Source organism: Centruroides vittatus, unplaced genomic scaffold, assembly GCF_030686945.1.
Source record: "Centruroides vittatus isolate TY-2023 unplaced genomic scaffold, ASM3068694v2 contig_459, whole genome shotgun sequence".
NCBI classification, from domain to species: domain Eukaryota; kingdom Metazoa; phylum Arthropoda; class Arachnida; order Scorpiones; family Buthidae; genus Centruroides; species Centruroides vittatus.
In genome coordinates, this window is record NW_027122255.1 from 2,275,452 (window position 1) to 2,290,216 (window position 14,765).

The following is a 14,765-nucleotide window of genomic DNA, read 5'->3' on the forward strand; positions in this document are numbered from 1 at the left end:
TAAAGCACGATTTTCTGAAATTAATTTTTAGTTTTCAGTTACTAAAATTGCAATTTATAAAGATATTTAAAATTAATATATTATTAAGAAAAGAAAATATTAATTATATATCTTATTACTATTTTAATTATTTTATTACTCTCATCAATTTCTAAAGAACATTTATAAATCATTTAATTACAAATGTAATCTGTTTATTAGGCCATCTACATGCTGGAAATGTGTTTATTGAAGGTAATAACTGTCAAATCTCAGAAATAGAAAATCAGCTTTTGGGACAACCTGCTTATCTGCGTCCTTTATTTGTGCAACTTCGTAAAGTACAAGTATGTCTTTCAGTAGAAATTAACATAAGATTTTTAATCTTAATTATATTTATACTTAAAATACCAAATTGAATAAAGAGAAATTTTATATTTTAGTTGTTATTTATTTATTGTATATAATAGGCAATGTTGCTTGGACAAATAGATGCCTTTTTCTTTGGTAATTGTTTTATGTTGTTAAACAAGATTAAAACAGTATCTAAAGTTTACAATATTATAAAACCAGTAAAACATGTAAAATACAAAGTAAACAAAAAAAAAATAAAATGTATAAAAAGTAAAACTGTAGTACCAAAAGATTTATTAAGTGTTAACTCCTACTAAATATTGTTTTATAAAAATTTTTTACAGAATAATTTGCAACTTTTAAAATCAAGTGCAAATGATTTTCCACTTGTGTTAATTTTATTTTATATTCTTTAATTGAAGTAGTCACTAATTTAATTAGATTATTAATAACTTATTCAATAAAATAGAGCTTACAAGAATTTGCATAATGTTTTTGATTCAACTGAGTGAGGATGTGAATTGCAGATATAATCCAGTGTAATCAATTTATGAATTCTGTTAAGTTGAAAAGGCTATGAATACATTTTTTAATAGCTGTTTACATTACTGTGTGTGTGATTGTGTGAGAGCTGCTTAAGTCTAAGTGTACATATTATAAATCATCGATGTTGTAGTGAACTTTGTTTATCTGATTTAGTTGTATATAAATCATAAAATTAACCAATATAGATGTTTCTAGTTAATTTTATTTTATTTTGTATATTTTTTAAGAATAATTTAGGAATATAGTTAAAATTCAAATACACACACAATTTAGAAAAATTGTAAAAGAGAAAGAGAAAACACACTATGTCGGTGAAAGTCAGTTTTCTCTAAATAGAATAATAAAACACAATGTCTAACTTCAAATCTATGAAAATTTAGAGGCAGTCTTGTGTTTGAAGACATTTACAAAATATTGTAAATGTCTTCAATTCTTATAAAAGTAAGTTCTTTTTTTGATAATCTTGAGATATGCTGAACAGTTTAGTTGTTCTGCAATTGAATCACATTTGTATGTTGATTAATTATTTTAATGTAAAACATGTAAGGTAGTGCTCAATTTTACATAAGAATAATTAAATCAATATACAATTGTGATTTAATTGCAGAACATCTAAACTGTTCAGCATATCTCAAGATTATCATAAAAGAACTTATACATATATATGTATCATATAGATGAACTTCCAATTAACTGTTAGTACTTTCTCTTGTGATGATTAATTGCTCAAATAAGTTATATTTACACATAAGCTATACAAGATAAGCTTAGGATCTCACTCTGAAGATACAGTTCAAATCTCATACTTCACTTTCGTTACATAATATATTTAAGGATCACTTACACATTACACCCCATATGAATTAAATCTGGTCTATGATTAATTTAATATTAATAAAAATAAATTGATCAAGAAATCATAAAAATAATCAAGTAATTTTAAGTGTTTATTCACTTTTTTATTGACTGCACTTTTGTTTAATATCGTCTTTATGCTTATGCTGGAGAAAGCAAGTGCTGATTGTTGACTGTTATCAACTATGTTATATCTGTGCTAAACAAGTTCATTTTAAATAGAGATATCTGTAGATCATTTTGCCATTGAGTATGGTATGCTTTTTATCAGACAGTTCTCAGAACAGCCTCACAAATTTTGACTCTGGTTTAGTAACTGCTTTATGTAAACTAGTAGCATAGTGAAATGATGATATTCCATATTTTCATTTCTTGTTCATTTTTAAAATTGCAGTGTTATATATATGCATCATTCACACACACCATTTACAATGTCAAATTTCTTCTGATGGCAATCTTCTTAATTAATTATTATGTGAAAATTGTATTTTGTGTGTTCTAAAGAATATTTTTAAGTTGGGTTAAATCTTATGTGCTAGATGTGTCTGAAGATGACTTTAATTATGTTTATCCTGCATAACTTAATATATAAATTAACATTTCCCTACATGAATTTTCATATTAGCATTCATTCATTTATTCTAGTTTTATTAAATAAATTAGGTTTTAAGTCCATATTAGTTTAATAAAATAATATATTTAATTAAATTATTTTGAAATTTTTCAGTAAAGTTTTGATCTTTACTGTTATATTATGTTTTTAAGTTATGTTTGTGTGTATGTGATGAAGATGATAAAGATTAAATTAGAAGTCATGCTACTAATTATATTTTACAGTCTGCTTGATTTGCAGGCAATTTTTTTTTTAACTTCAGGTTAATTTTTTCTTACAGATGTTCGTAAATTATTTTGTAATTGAAATAATTTTAATCATTAAATTTCTTGTCGTATGATGGAACTACCTATTTTTTAATATAAAATTTTATAATATAATTAGTCCTCAATTAGTTCATAAATAATCCAAATTGTTACATGTATTACTTATATTGGTTTTTATGGGTTCCTTTTTGAGATTATCTATATTTTGATATTACTTTGGCAATTTTAGTAAAATAATTCTATTTGATGGCAGCACAAATATAAAATACCATAAATTATTGTTTATAAGTCATAATTCAAAACTCTGATTTAGGTTTACACTTGCCTTAACAGTTAATCTCCACAAATACAATAGATTAGAACTGAAATATGATACCCTATACACTATATTGGTCATATCTTGTATATCAAAGATTTTTCTAGACTTGAAGAGTCACTGCAATTTACAGCAGTTTTGGAAGAAAGAACTATCCAATGATACCAGTTAGACTGTCTCTTAATTTTGGACTTATTCTATTTTAGTCAATTTTTCAAAATTTATGGCTTATGGAAAATGTGAATCATGAACCATCACATTCATTTTTTTAAAACTAGAGTTTTCTCCTATAAAATATTTTGTATCAGAATTATAGCAAAAGAAATATTGGAAATTGTAATGCAAATCTTGTTATAAATTATAAAAATGATCATTTTACTATAGATATTTACATTCCTATTTGTATTTGTATATTGTTATATCTTTATAATACCATAAAAAATTAAATATCAATAAAATGATTACTTCAAATTAAATATGTTTTTTTTAACAATTTATAATATATTAAATTTTTCTGATATGTTGTTTAAGTTTTAATTTATTTTCAGACATTAGAAGTTATTGATGTATACTCCTTTGGTCATCTATTGTATGAAATGACATTTGGAATTCCATGTTTTACACCAACTTGTGATAACTTTCCATCATCTTGTCCTGCAGAACTTAGTAGGCATTAATTTTATATTCTAAGAGAATGAAAAATCTTTTTAAAATTTCTTAATGCTTATTATGGCTGTAATTTGTTAGGATCTGTATTAGAAGCAATACTTACAAAAGAAGCATGTAAAAATGGACTTCCTTCTGTTATGAATCTTTTATCTCATCCGTATGTACATATTTATTATTTTATAATAAAATATAATTGCTTAAATTTACTTTCCCAAATTGGTATTGTTTATGGCCTATAGTTTTATGCTTTGTTGAAAATATTTAGAATGTTTTAATCCCAAGTACTTTTAGGCCTTTTAGCTCATCATCAGGAGTAGAAATTTATTGAAAAAATAGACAATTCTGCATTCAAACATTAGGATTTTCAATATAATGACAGCTTTAGTTTACTTGATAAGCTGCCATTAAAGGAATAATATGAATTCTATAAATATTCTATTTCTCAAATATCAAATGATCAAATAAATTTAATAATGTATATCAAATTTTATTTTTGTCTTTATATTTTAATTTTTGAATGATTCTAATATTTAAATGGGAATTAAACATGAAACATGGAATAATGTTTTATCCCTTCAGATTCTTTTCAATTGCAACAAATGTTGAGAAAGGACATTTAAAAATATCATCACAATTAAAAGATAGTATAAAGCTATCTATTGAACAAATGCAGCAACAATTAAAAGAAGAGCAACGTGTGGTATGTAATATAAATTATTAATATATAATAAATTTTAATTCTTAATTTTTAGTTACAGAAGTAATGTTGAAAATTTAAATTATTGTAGATTGAAAAATTGGATATTTTTGAAGAATGATGATGATTTCAATACTTGTATTATTAACACTCAAATACTGATACTGTTAAAATATCCTAATATACTTTAATGATTATTAAAACTGTTTTATATTTATATATAGATTAGGCATAGTCAACGACTTTCAAAAGTACATGCACAGTTGAATTCAGAAGAAAATAAGAAAAAACGACAAGATGAGAGGCGAAAGGTGTTTATATTTATGAATTTATTTGTTTGCATTTTTATTTATAAATGAATAACAATGCTTAGTACAATACTATATAATGATGCATATTTTATATTATTATTTCTGGTTATATTTGATATTTGAAATATAACCTGAAATAATTTTATATAAATATATAAAAGTTTAATTCTTTTAAAAATAGGTATAAACCAGTGTCTATATTATTAAACTTGAATTTAATTTTAAAAAATCAAAGACTGGAATATAATTTAATAAATAAGTAAATAATTCAAAAATCTTTGTAATGAATATTTAAAAAAACACTTTTGAATGCGAATTCATTCATCTTTGTGTAATACAGGAAATACTAATACATATCAATAGCATTCATTTTAACTTCAAAATTATTCAACTATCAATACTATGTAGATGGTTAAATAACTTTTTATCTGATTAATAAATAACATTTTTATACAAATAAAAATACATAATCACTTAATTCTATTACAGCTTGGTAGTTAATCTAATTACAAAGACAATTATAAAAATTTTTAGTAAATTAGAATTTGAATCGGAAACATGAAGGAGCAAGTTACAGAATAGTAGCACAAGTACTTTTCTTTACAATTGTTTGCTTCTGTGTAAACTGGTAGTATTGTTTGTTAACCCACTCCATGCTGAAAACCTTTAGCATTAAGTAAATAGGTGGAATTTGTTATGTGGCACATTTTTGTGTTTTTTGGGTAATTTTTTAAATCACGATATTTTGTTTCAATATCGTGCTATATTCAATCTGTTTTTTGTGTTTGATTAAAAACCTATTACAGTTTACGATTGTTTAATTTTTAGTTTTATACATATTTAAAATAATAAGTTTACGAACAAAAGAAAAATAATTAATTTACAGAGAATTGCTGAACTTTGTACAGTACATCTATTACATAGAAACATGTGTCCTCTTTTAAACAAAACAAACTGCAGCTCTCTACCTAGAGCAGAGGAGAAGTTATTGCCATTATTCACACTATGTCTCTAATTACTTAGCTGGGTTGACTTTGCTCTTACTTTTGTAAAATAATTGAATGTATTCAAAATATATATATGGATTCATTTGACAAAAATTTTAAAGCCAATTAACAGCACAAACATCTTCCATAGGCTTACTATAGGAAGGTGGAGTTTCCCGGGAATACTTATCGCTAGATAGGAGAGAAAATATGTTTTTAAAACTAAGTATTGTCAAATTAGCTAATTTAATGTCTAAGTGCATTAAATTAGTTAGAGCTAAAAATTGATTTAAAAAGCAAATTTACTGTGATTGTTTACATTTTACTTTGAAGGTTGGAGGCAGGGCTTTTTGCAGCAATTTTTTTCTTTCTCAAGTCTGTGATTAGTTAAAGTAATGTCAACAAAGACAGAAGATACCCAATAAAACCTTAGAAGGAGTTTCCCTTTGATTGTTTTCAGCCAACACTATAGTTAACTGTGAAGATTTACTGTAGAATTGTAGGGAAATGTATTTACCGAAATATTTATGGCCCAGGGGCAGTAACAAAACACTTATTGGCTTAAACAAAGTCAATCGACCTACAGAAGAAAAAATCAAAGCTAAGATCACTGGAAAACTCTAATATAATGCAAATTAATCAAATTTTTTGATTAATTTTTTAATTTATACTGATTGGTGCATTTCGCATTACTGATGAATGGAGAAGTCACATGATATACATCGATCGGTAGCTAACCACATGGAAAAGGTTAATTAAATATACAAGGAGAGTTCAATATTAAAGGTACAGGTTAAAATTACACTAACATTTATAATGAAAGAAAATATTTAATACATTCCACAAAAACTACGTACTTTTGTTTATTTCTCAACTTAATTGTTGTAAATGTTGAGACATTTATCCCAGTATGACACTACTTTGAACATCCCTTCAGAGTACTGTTGCTCAAAGTAGTCCAGAATGGTGTCTTCCAATTCCTTGATTCACAAAATGTTTTCTTGCCAAAAATTTCTGTAAAGGTCTGAATAAATGAAAATCTGAGGGAGGCTAAATCTGGACTATACAGAGGATGTTGCAGGACCTCCCAATTCTGCTGTGCCCACCACGGTTTGATTTGATGGCGTATAGTCCAGATTTAGCTCCCTCAGATTTTCATTTCTTTGTATCTTTAAAGAAACTTTTGGTGAGGAAATGCTTTGTGATTAGGAGGAATTGGAAAACACCATTCTGGACTACTTCAAGCAACTTGACAAGCAACAGTACTCTGAAGGGATGTTCAAACTAGTGTTACACTGGGATAAATGTCTCAATGTTTACAGCGATTATGTTGAGAAATAAACAAAAGTATGTAGTTTCTGGGAATGTATTAAATATTTTCTTTAATTATAAATGTTAGTGTAATTTCAGCCTGTACCTTTAATATCAAACTCCCTTGTATTTATGATAAAAAATTTGTTTGTAATTGTTCAATTGTTTCTTTATTAATTTTATATTGTTGCAAAATAATAAAGAAATATGACTTACTTATCTCCAGAAGTCCTTTTAATTTATATTTAAAAATATTTATGATAAATATATATAAATAATAATATATTTAATGTTTTTGAAGCATCATGATCTCATTTTCAAATTTCAGTAACCATGGAATAAAGTTCAATATTATGCATTAAAAGTTTAATCTTAAGTTAAAGTATAAATTCAAACATTAAAAAGTCAATTTTAAAGTTTGTTCAATAATCAGTTGCATTTGAAAACAAAGCTGGGATGTTTGATAGACATAGTGCTTAAATTAAATAGATTTCTACGGTTAAGCTTTGTTTTTGTTATTTTTCAATAACTAAGGAGCCAAGTATATGTGAAATTTGTCACTTGTTTTAAACTAAGTTGGATATATATCATAAAAAAATAAATTAGAATTTTATATTATATAAAATATCATAAAACAGCTTTACTTCCACAAATTATTATAGGCTATAAAATTTTAGTATTACAAGTTGTAAACTATAAAAAATGAAGAAGAAATGAGTTACAGTTTTATGGAAATGAAATACAGTTTTAAGCTGGGCTATAGGAATAGATCCAGAATTATCCAAATGGGTTAATCCAAAAATTAAAATATTTGAATAATTAATAAGTACTTTTTAACATGTGCATGATGATTGTATTGTGATTGTCTAATAAACCGTATCTGCCAAAATAACTAATTTTAAAAACATTTTCGAGTTCAAACAAACAAATTTTAATTTTTTTTTGTGTCAATGACTAATTCTACTAATTGTATCTGCTACCATCCATAACATCAAAAGTAACTTGTTCTTGAATGTAAGTGACCTGAATGAAATTATTTTAAATTTAACAATCAATTACTTTTAAAACTTAATGGATTTGTTCTAAAAAAATTGAATTTGAACATGGATACCAAAGAAATGTATGTTTCAGTAATAAAAACGTTTTGAATAGAACTATTAATGTACTAGCAAATATTATATTTTTAACTGTGTTTCAGAAATTTGAAAAATTTAGTTACCTAGTTTTTGCTGTTTTCAGTTACATTAGAAATCTTACTTCAAAAATAATCAATTTTCTGATTTATTAAGGTTACTTTTATGTAAATTTTAATTTAGCTAATGCTTATTAATAACAGTTCTACTAATTTTTAAGTAATTTATAAACATAAAAAAAAGGAAGACCTGTTAAAGATAGAAAAGTAATATTAAAAAAAAGTTTTGATTAAACAATTTGTAATTTTTACAATTTTAAAAGTTTTAATTTTAGTTTTATTAATTTCATTTGTTCCAATTAAATGAAATTAAGCTGTACTGTATAGTGCATCACATATATATTATGTATTCATTTATTTATGTTAATATAAATACAAAAACTACAAATTTGTTTGGGACAAAGCTGATGTAATTTTGCAAATACGTTACATTTTAGAGAAATGATGAGTCAAACCTCATTGATATGATATTGTGTGACAAATTGTTCAATTTTACATTAAACAGTAATGTTAAGATAATGTTTCTCTGTAGGAGAAAACAAAAATGACCATGTTCTCATACTCTTGTTCATCACTGTCCATTGTCTACTAGTTAATACTTGTATGTTGCAGATTATCTAATAGTAGAAATTAGAGAATATTAATTAAAAGTTACTAATTCATTAAATGCTGAATAACTGTAGATAGAAGCAGTCCTCATTTTCATAGCACATTACACTCTCAAGAAGTGTGATGAAAAGCAGATCACTATTACTTATGAATATAATATTGAATAGAAGTTCTAAGATAACTGAGATAAAGTATAATGTTTTATCTACATAAGAGAAATTAAATATCTAATTTTCTCTTCTAATATGTTAATAGAGAAAATTAAATATTTAATTTTCTCTATTAACATATTAGCAATACAGGTAGATTATATTTATATTAATCTGTCAACAATATAATTTATTGAGACACTGTATTTCTAAATTTCTAAATATACAGTAGAGAGTCGAAAATCGGAATCAATTGGGGACTGGGGGTGTTCAGATTAGTCATTTGTTCCCATTACCGACTTTGTATGAAAAAATATATTAACCTGTCTGATGTTCAAATTTTTCTCTGTTGCATATCACTTCATGTTGAATTTTCGTCGATTTTAAGCCTAATGAAAATTTTTATAATAATAATCAAGGCTATCGTATCGTTAAAAATTATTTCTGCATTTTGTACAAACAAAATAAATGTATTGAAGAATATAAAAACATGAAAATTATACTTTAGAAGTAAATCTAGTATCAAAAACGTTTGATTCAGCATGACACAGTCCGACTGAAAATTGTTCCGATTACCGGCGTTCCGATTAATGACTCTCTACTGTAATTAAAAAATTGTGTATTTAGTTATCTAATTACTGTTTATGAATGAAACATGATTTAAGCAAAAAACTTAAATCATGTTTCATTCAAAAAAAAACTTAAATTGAAATTCAGAATAAAGTCAAAGTTTGACATTTCTGTTTTACATCACATGATTTTGATGTAACCAGTTTTTTGCTTATGCAGCCATTTGGTACATTCTAATCTGCATTTTCCCTGTGGAACTAACAAATCCAAATAATATCAGAGTCAAATAATATAAGCCTGCATTGTAAGTACAGTACATCAATTAAATATACCAATGAAACAATGTATTCAGTTGGATAGTTACATTTGAATCATAACAGAAAAAAATTCCAATGAGTTGCTTAACTTTCCTGGCAACACTTCTTTATCTTCCCACCCTGCAACCTTTAACCTACAAAATTTAACAGCATCAATCCCCTAATACACAAACTTCCATACAAAAATTCTGAAATTTTCAACAAAAAGCACAGGATTATGCTTCAAACATTGTGAACAAAATCATGCTCCCACCACACACACTAACAGCCATCCATCCATACATCCATACATCCATCCATCCATACATCCATCCATCCATCCATCCATACACACAAAAAACCCCAAATGTTTTTGCATTTCTCGAAGTTTCAAGATCCTGAGTCCAAAAATGTAGAAATCTTAGGGTGTCATTTTTTGACTGACTGCCATATTTTCCCTCTCTTGTATATAACAGAGCCAGGAAAGTTACTAGATGTTGAAACCTTAATGTGATAAATAAATGGGATCATAAAGACAAGCTTATGAGTGAAGTGACGAAATGCAGAGTAAAGAAGAGCTGGACTGTCTGTAATTGAAGATCAACTGTCAGATAGCTGATAAGATGATTTGTTTATTTTAAATTATTATTATTTTTAAAGTTTTAATTTTAATGTTATAATTAAATTCAAATTTAATTCCATTCACAGTTTGAATTTTGCATTAAATCAAAGTGAAATTTTTCATTAAAATGAATAATTATTTTTTGTTGTTACATTTCATTGTAAATATTAATATATTTAATTTTTAATATAATTTCTCTATTAAATCAATTAAATATATCTTTTATATTCAAGTATAAGATTTTTATAATATCAAACTTCAAAAGTAATTAATATTTTTCTGAAACATATTTTAATAAAGTACTTCTGTGATAATTAGATTTGAAGATTAAAATGTATAATCCTTATTACAGCAGCAAAAATTACAATTAGGTGTGTCTGCAACACAAAATGGCCCATCACCAAGTCCTACAACTCCTGGTATGTTTTTTGAAGAAATAAATAATATACAAATTTAAAATTAATTTATGATAATTTTATGTTAGTTTAATCAAGCCAACATTTCTACAAAATATACCTTAATTTTTCAAAATTGGATTACATGGAATTATCACATGTAGAATTTAGATCAATATCTAAAATTAAATCAAATACTTTATAATACAGTTAAATGATCAAATGATCTCTGACTAATGGATTTTTAATGTAAATCCTAATAATTCATCAGAAATATTTTGAAAATATCTTTTTCAAACAAAGCATTTGAATTTAAGAAAGTTGAAATTTATTAGATTCTTTTACAATTATTTATCAAATGTTTTAATTGTTTAAATAAAGGTTTTCAGTTTTATTCAAATAATTCAAAAATTTGATTTACAAAGATTAATTTTTAATCATGGAATGTTAATGTTTAGGAATTTAACAAGAAAATTTAAATTGGTAGATAGCATTAGCATTTGTAAATGTTAATTTTTAATTTCTGAAACAACTGCTCTTTAAGTTGTGATTTAATTCAAATATATTTTGATAAGTAGTTTGTTCAAAAATTAAAAGAATAAACTATATTATGCAATAAACATAAACATATGCTATAAAAATCTATTAAACAATAATTTTTGAAAGAATTGAAAAAAATTAATAAATTTTCAGTGTGTTTTGACTTCAAGACCATATCTTCAATGACCATTAAGTTATCATTTAGCTATTTCTTATCTCATTGAGCTGCAAATAAAAATTTAAAGTTTTAGAATCAAACAAAATTCCAAAGTTTAATTAACTGCTTTGAAAAATTTTGACCCAAAATAATTTTTGACTTTAACCATCAGCAGAAAAGAGAAATTTTCCTTTATAGGTTTTCAATATAAATTTATTTTTCTGAAAAAAATTACAAAATTTTGAATGCTTTTCAACAAGATGATATATTAATGGTAGAGAGACAATTCAATTGATATATTCAGTTCAGTATTGTGCATTGGTAAAAATTGTTTTCCCGACTGATAAATATTAAAATTTTAATAAGAATTTATAAGATTAGATGAGAAATAGCTTAGTAGTAACTTAATAGCTATTGAAGATATGGTCTTGAAGTCAAAAAACACTGAAAATTTCTATGTATCAATCAAGAAATTAATTTATACAGAAGAATTTTTAGATTTGTATGTTAACTGGTAAGTTGATAAGAATTTTAAGATTTGATAGGATCTCAAAGCAATTCTTAATAATTTATATTATTAAGAATTCTGTGATGCTACATTTATATTTTTTAAAATATTTATAAATTATATATACAATATTTATTCAATAAAGAGATAAATAATAAATACTTAAATATTCTAATATAAAAATTTTTAAACCAGTTTTTATAATTTAAATATGCATAATTATGTTTTAATTTATGATAAATATATAAATTTAATATAAAATAAATAAACTATTGATAACTTTTTAGAAGAGAAGCTTTTTAAATTTTATTTTCTATAAAAATAAGGTAGCTTTTGTTCTGTTTCTATGTTTAATTTAAGCTAAATAAATCTTTTTATTAAATACTCTAAGCCTAAAAGTATTTTTTTTACTCGTTGATATTTTAATTTTCACTACTTTATTTAACTTGTACTAATTCTCAAATTTATGGTTAAAATTATTTACAGTATTAAAATTCATGTTTTATACATTTATACTATTTTAAATAGTTGCATCAAAATTATATAAACTTATATTTGTGTTGACAGTCTAAAAAGTAAAGAACAGTAAAGTGAACAATTAAATTATTTTAAAGGCTCCTTAATGCAAACTTTCATGATGTAAACTAATTAAGTTTAGCCAATGCTCTTTTTCTAAAAGAAATTATCAGTACTCACTTGGTGATAACATATAGGATTGTTTTTACTAAGCAACTTCCAGTTCTATGTATTAGATATAATTTTTTAATGCATTTGTCCACATGGCATTTTGGCACACTGTGTGGCTAAAAATAATCCTGAGTATGCCTATAAATTATTGAGGAATTCAGGTTAGTTTATTTTGTTACCTATGTATAAATAAAATAGCATCTTAAGATAGAGGAAAAATTCAAATTAATTTATGTACGTCTCATACATTGCTAATTATAGAGAATTATTCTGTTTATATTATATTTGTGCCAAGAAGTTTTTATACAGTAATATACTAGTCTAATACTAAGTGTGATTCAAATTCAAATCCAGTCCATCAAGCATCCTTTACCATAGTGCCATAGTATCATTACTTATACTGATTCTATTATGGAACGAACCTACTAATATAAAAAATTGACTCATGTAACCCACAGAGCATCAGTGTATTGCATTAACATATTAAATAAAATATTTATCTTTCTAAATATCAACAATGTATTTAATTTTATAACACACATTTTGCAGTGGCGTGTCATCCATGTAAGCTGTGGAAGCATTGCTTTCTTTGTATTTTTTAAAATATAAATACATATTGTGCAATTATTTTCATATTTTAACATGCTTTGAATTACTTAAAATTATTATTTTATTATAACTGCATTATGTATCTTATTACAAATTTCTATACTACATGTGAAAAAAATGATAAGAATGCTATTGTATATTTGAATGTAAATTCATATATGCATATTCCCAATGGAAGCGCTGTATTGTCGAATACAGGATAGCTTCCACGATGAAAATATTTGAACTGTATGAAGCAGCCAAATTATATGCATTCACTTGTGCACTTTACAGAGCACCAACCTCATGCAGTTTAACTTGTGGATGCTATACACCAAAATATCGTATAACACTTCCAATGATTCTATCCAGGGCCGACACAGCTTCCCTATAATCAAATGTCACCACACGCCACTGACATTTTGACATTTTTTACTTGTTCTCATTACTGGTTATATATTAAAGGTGTTTAAACCATTTTTTAAAATTTATAAAGAATATTTCATTTTGGACACTGAACTATGTGATCAGAAATGAATGTGTAAAATCTAGTTTTGACATAAGATTGGGTTTTGACTAACATAAGTATTAATTGAAAATTTTTAGAAAAGATTCAAAACCACTTTTAAATTAAATTATATTTTGAATCAAAATTACTATAAAATAACAAACTGTGCAATTAACCGTCATTAATTTAACGAGACACATGAATGTATAATACTGTAATTTTACCATGATTTGCATTTTTATTAAAGTGTAAAGCTAATTAAAAAAATAAATTGCTTGCTCAGTTTCTTTTAGCAACATTTACTTAAATGTTTTTATAACTTACAATGGCTTGACTTCTTTTTGAACCAATCTTTGCATGCAGTTTCTTTTTGTTGATTACTTTAATGAATGCATACTGCACACATTGTACTTGTTTGTGCTTCTTGCTTCATTTCCGAATCTCTCAGAATTGTTGTTGTTGTTATAATACATATGTTGTTTCACTGTCTTAGGATCCACATCATGATGTTTGTGGCACATCAAAATTCTTCATTTCCAATGTGTGTTCATCCAGGACTTCACACCCATTTCTGTAGGTGCTCTTGCAATAAAAAAGAAAAAAGCTTTCTTATCTCTTTTTCTCTCTCACTATATGCATGTTTTTGTTAATTTTTTAAAAAATAGTTTTTGCAGTTTGTGCACTCTTGATTCTCATTCTGAATTTATTATTTGTTCTTTCAATGTAAAAGTTTTATATTAATAATAATTAATTCATTGAAAGAGATAATGAAATCATTGATAAATTGATGATAAATTTTCAATTTCAAACCTTTTCTCTCAACACCATCTTCCCAACTCAACCCTTATTTATCCCACATGCTTCAAGCTAGAATGTCATTCCCATTGCATACTCCTAATTATCAACATCGTCAGAGACATGCTGTAGACCAGAAATTTAGACAGTCATACAGCTAATACATGCCATGCAAAGGAATCAAATACAAAACTTCTAACTTTGCTTTGATTCTTTTGTGTGATATATCAATTTCAAGAATTTATG

The 14,765-nt window shown here is 25.2% G+C and overlaps 1 protein-coding gene across 2 annotated transcripts in view; it reads left to right on the top strand.

The window, feature by feature from the left end:
• The window catches only part of LOC136977457 (PX domain-containing protein kinase-like protein), a 47,674-nt gene that overhangs the window by 29,528 nt on the left and 3,381 nt on the right, over nucleotides 1-14,765 (top strand). Inside the window, exons 9-15 of one of the 2 annotated variants that reach the window (XR_010881093.1) lie at nucleotides 202-326; nucleotides 3,478-3,595; nucleotides 3,677-3,755; nucleotides 4,178-4,298; nucleotides 4,520-4,606; nucleotides 10,694-10,760; nucleotides 14,218-14,297. Coding sequence is in view for 1 of the 2 variants with exons in the window: in XM_067272949.1 (XP_067129050.1) it covers nucleotides 202-326; nucleotides 3,478-3,595; nucleotides 3,677-3,755; nucleotides 4,178-4,298; nucleotides 4,520-4,606; nucleotides 10,694-10,760 (597 nt within the window). In the remaining variant the exon portion in view is untranslated. The remainder of the gene's footprint in view (nucleotides 1-201; nucleotides 327-3,477; nucleotides 3,596-3,676; nucleotides 3,756-4,177; nucleotides 4,299-4,519; nucleotides 4,607-10,693; nucleotides 10,761-14,217; nucleotides 14,298-14,765) is intronic. The other variant, XM_067272949.1, reaches the window with a different exon arrangement.